The 4,249-nt window shown below is 48.0% G+C and overlaps 1 protein-coding gene across 1 annotated transcript; it reads left to right on the forward strand.

Moving 5' to 3' along the window:
• Positions 1-210: 210 nt before the first annotated feature.
• Positions 211-854, forward strand: LOC133041313 (large ribosomal subunit protein uL22). Its single transcript, XM_061121812.1, has one exon. The coding sequence runs from the start codon at positions 263-265 to the stop codon at positions 815-817; it is 555 nt and encodes a 184-aa protein (XP_060977795.1). The 5' UTR covers positions 211-262; the 3' UTR covers positions 818-854.
• Positions 855-4,249: the final 3,395 nt, after the last annotated feature.

Genomic DNA, 4,249 nt, shown 5'->3' on the forward strand with positions numbered 1-4,249 from the left:
CTCTCCCGTTACAAATGCTTCATGGAGGCAGGGGTCACACCTGCCTATTCTTGGTGGTCTCTTAGCCACAGAGGGCACTCAATAAATATTTGTTTGATGAATGAATGAATTAGTAAACAAATAAATGAATGAACTGGATCTTAAAGAATCTAGAGCTATGCTGTCCAATAGCCACAAACTATAGGTGGCTATTTAAATGTAAAGAAATTAGAAGTAAATAAATTTAGCTTTTCCGGTAAGCGGCCTGAGCTGACCCTTAAAAATGGTGCGCTATTCACTAGACCCAGAAAACCCCACAAAATCATGCAAATCAAGAGGTTCAAATCTTCGTGTTCACTTTAAGAACACTCGTGAGACTGCCCAGGCCATAAAGGGTATGCATATCCGAAAAGCCACCAAGTATCTGAAGGATGTCACTTTAAAGAAGCAATGTGTGCCATTCCGTCGTTACAATGGTGGAGTTGGTAGGTGTGCACAGGCCAAACAGTGGGGCTGGACGCAGGGTCGGTGGCCCAAAAAGAGTGCTGAATTTTTACTACACATGCTCAAAAATGCAGAGAGTAATGCTGAACTTAAGGGCTTAGATGTAGATTCTCTGGTCATTGAGCACATCCAAGTGAACAAAGCCCCCAAGATGAGGCGCAGGACTTACAGAGCTCACGGTCGGATCAACCCCTACATGAGCTCTCCCTGCCACATTGAGATGATCCTTACTGAAAAAGAACAGATTGTTCCTAAACCAGAAGAGGAGGTTGCACAGAAGAAAAAGATATCCCAGAAGAAACTGAAGAAACAAAAACTTATGGCCCGGGAATAAATGCCGCAGAAAATAAATGCAAATAAAAGTAAAAAAAAAAAAAGAAGTAAATAAATTTAAAATCCAATTCCTCAATTGCAGTAGTCACATTTCAATCTCTGTATGTAGTTAGTGGCTACTGCATGGGGCATTTCCATCATTTCAGAAAGTTTTATTGGGTGTGCTGCTCTGGATGACCTTAAAGGCCAAGAAGGTGGACAAGCGCATTTGGAGCAGAGGGTCCAGCATGTACCCAAAGCTGCAGGTGTGAAAGAGCAGCATGGTGATGCTATGCTTTGGAACAAGGAAGGGGACACATCGCTGTACCTTTGCACAGGCCTGTTTGCATTAGAAAGTTTGGCTTAAGGTCAGGAAGAATGTCAGAACAGGGAGACTTCTAAGAGACAGCTGGTTCCACCCATCTCCACTCTTGGAAGTGGAGAACATGGCCCAGAGAAGACACCTAAGATCAAAGAGAAAGTTACATGAATGGGGCAGGAACCCAGGCCTCCTGACTCCCAGTTCCTTAGGAGTCAGTTTCTCCCAACCAGGTTCATGGATACTTCTTCCCTCCTTCCTGGCCCCTCTCCCCACCCACAGCCAGGCCACCAAGCCTGGCGAGGCACCCAGGCCCATCCTCGTCCTCGACACTCACACTGGCCACTTTTATTTACTCCTTAGAGTGTCACAAACCCTCCCTCCCCAGTGTCTGACCCCTAGAAATTTTAGACATCCCAAGGAGAATAGCTGCTTATAACCATTTGCTAATTACACGTATGGATGTCAATTAATTCATTTAGCTAATTACCCACTCGATGAGCACCACGCACCAAAGAACTGTAAAAGACAGACATATGGTGAGAGAGGGGGGTATCCGGGTGCTCAAGCAGCATGCAGGGGTGGGGGAGGGAGGGCACCACGGCTGCAGCAACTCCCTACCACCGGATGAGTGGAGGGAGGCAGCTTAATGGCTGGGGGGCAGAGCTGCTGCTGCTGCTGCCATAAAGCATAATTACGGCTTTCCACTAATAGTGCTGGGAAAACACAGAGGCACTCATGCGTGCAGATAACCGCACATATGTATATGCACATCTCTGTTTATACACACACTCATGTGCTTACAGACACAGCATGCACATACCCATAAGCATGGTACACGTGCACACACGTGGACACACACACACATGAACACATGAGGTCATGTGGCATCAATGCACAGACATTTTCTTCAAGTCCTACCTTCCGTGGAGGCTGAAGGGTGGGAATTCTCTCTTTTTGCACCCAACTTTATGCCAAGTACTGTGCTCAGCCCTTCCACATAAGTTATTTCATTAAATCTTCACATAACCCCACGAAGAATGAGTTATCTACGCTTCACTGATCAGGAAACTGAGGCTCAGAGAAGCCAAGACACTTGTCCAAGGCCACACAGCTGGTAAGTTGCAGAGGTGGGGCTAATCCCTGCACCTCCATAACCACAAGCAGCAAGGGGCAGGGGAAGGGAAAGGGGGTTTTCATCTGCTTGCAACTGGTGGGATCTTGGGAAAATAACCTTTCTTAGGGGAGACTCTACCACAAATGTCATTCTCCCTGGAAAAGGGATCGGGATCTCCTGTCAGCTTCAGCCGCATCCCATGAATCTGCTCTGAGGCCACCTCTGTGCTAGGCCTGGCACTCAGGACACAGCATAAAGATCTGAACTCACACCTGGTAAGGCAGATGGAGAACATAGGCTGTCATCAGAAAAGCAAGCATTTGATCTGGCTGTCTGTGTTGAGAGCCCAAGTTTTTCCCACGTTCCATGCTTCCTCTTTCTTCCTATCCTGGAGGGGCTGGGTCCAGAAACCTAAGATGAACCCCTTGAGCTCCCTTCAAATGACTCTTACCTCCTCTCTGAGGGCTTCTGCCTGGGGTCCTGCCCTGGCCCTTCACACCCTTCCTCATCTTCATAAGGACAACAGCTTTGGTCTACCCCACCAAACAAAAATGAAAGTTTCTCCAGTTTCACAGAAAAACAAGAAAACTCTCCAACACCCGTCTTCCAGCCTCTCCATTTACCAATCCTCATGTCCATTCACCAAAGTAAAGAGGAAGCCACAGTTAGGTGATTCATTTATCCATCTGTTCAATAAAATACTCCAGAGAATTCCTCTGGTCTAAGAATGGATGGTCTCAAACATTCTTTCAGGCCAGCAAACAAGCAAAAAGTAGCGGCTCTGCAGCTTCTATCAGTTAAAAATCTTTCTGTTGCAAGTGACAGAAAATCCAACACAAATATGTTTCAACAGAGGGAGTATACTGGCTCAGATACAGAGATGACAAGGGGTATGGCAGCTTCAGGAACAGTTTGATTCAGGGGTTCAAGCATAGTCATTTAGGACTTGCCTCTGTCTGCCTCTTATTGTTACTCTCTCCCATGCATTGGCTTCATTCTAAAGCTCCACTTGGTAATAAGCTTCTCTTGCTCTCAGACTCTGGCCCACCAGAGACAGGAGCTTTTCCAAGAGCTCCTACACAAGCCCTGGGATTCGCTGTGGTAGGATGGGCTCCAGCACATGCCCACCTCTGAGCCAGTCTCCACAGCCAGTGGGATGCCATGCTCAGATTGGCTGGATCCAAGGGTGGAGTTCCAGCCAAACCTCCTGAACAGAGTGGGGACAGTTGGGGCCCCAGATGTTGTCAGAAGAAGGGGGAATTGATAAAGGACTAGGAGGCAAGGTACCAATAGCCACTACAATGTTCTTTTTTAAAATTTCATTTATTTTATTAATTTTTGGCCATGCGGGGTCTTCGTTGCTGCATGCGGGCTTTTCTCTATTTGCGGCAAGTGGGGGCTACTCCCAAGTTGTGCTGCATGATCTTCTGTTGTTGTGAAACAACGGGTTCTAGGGCATGTGCTCCGTAATTGTGGTACATGGAGTTAGCTGCCCTGCAGCATGTGGGATCTTCCCAAACCAGGGATCAAATCCACGTCCCCTGCATTGGCAGGCGGAGTCTTAACCACTGGACCACCAGGAAAGTCCTACAGTGCTCTAAGCATTCTAGGTCAGAAGGGTAGGGAGTATCAGCCCCGTCTTGGATCTAAGGAAACCGAGGCTGAGAAAGGAGATAAGCCTAATAAAAATTATCCAGTGAGTAAGGGGCTGAGTCAGAATTTGAACCAATTTCCTCTCACTTCCTCCTTGAGCCCTTCCCCCACAAACAGGCTCCCAGGAGCACTCTCCAGGCATCCAAGCTGCAATGAATCACTTTCCTCAGTTCTGCTGTCCACTGCAGATCAGAAGTCTGGGCCAGCAGGGCCTCCTGGGAAAGGCCTCCCAAGCTGGGAACTCTGTGAGGGCCAGCCTGCTCCATCCACGGGTGTCCCACTCCTACCCCTCTGAGCTCACTGCAGGGCAGGTGGAAAGCCTGCCACGCCACTCTCCCAGACTTCTCTCTGGCCAGGTGTGGTGA

This window comes from Dama dama, chromosome 20, assembly GCF_033118175.1.
Source record: "Dama dama isolate Ldn47 chromosome 20, ASM3311817v1, whole genome shotgun sequence".
NCBI lineage: Eukaryota > Metazoa > Chordata > Mammalia > Artiodactyla > Cervidae > Dama > Dama dama.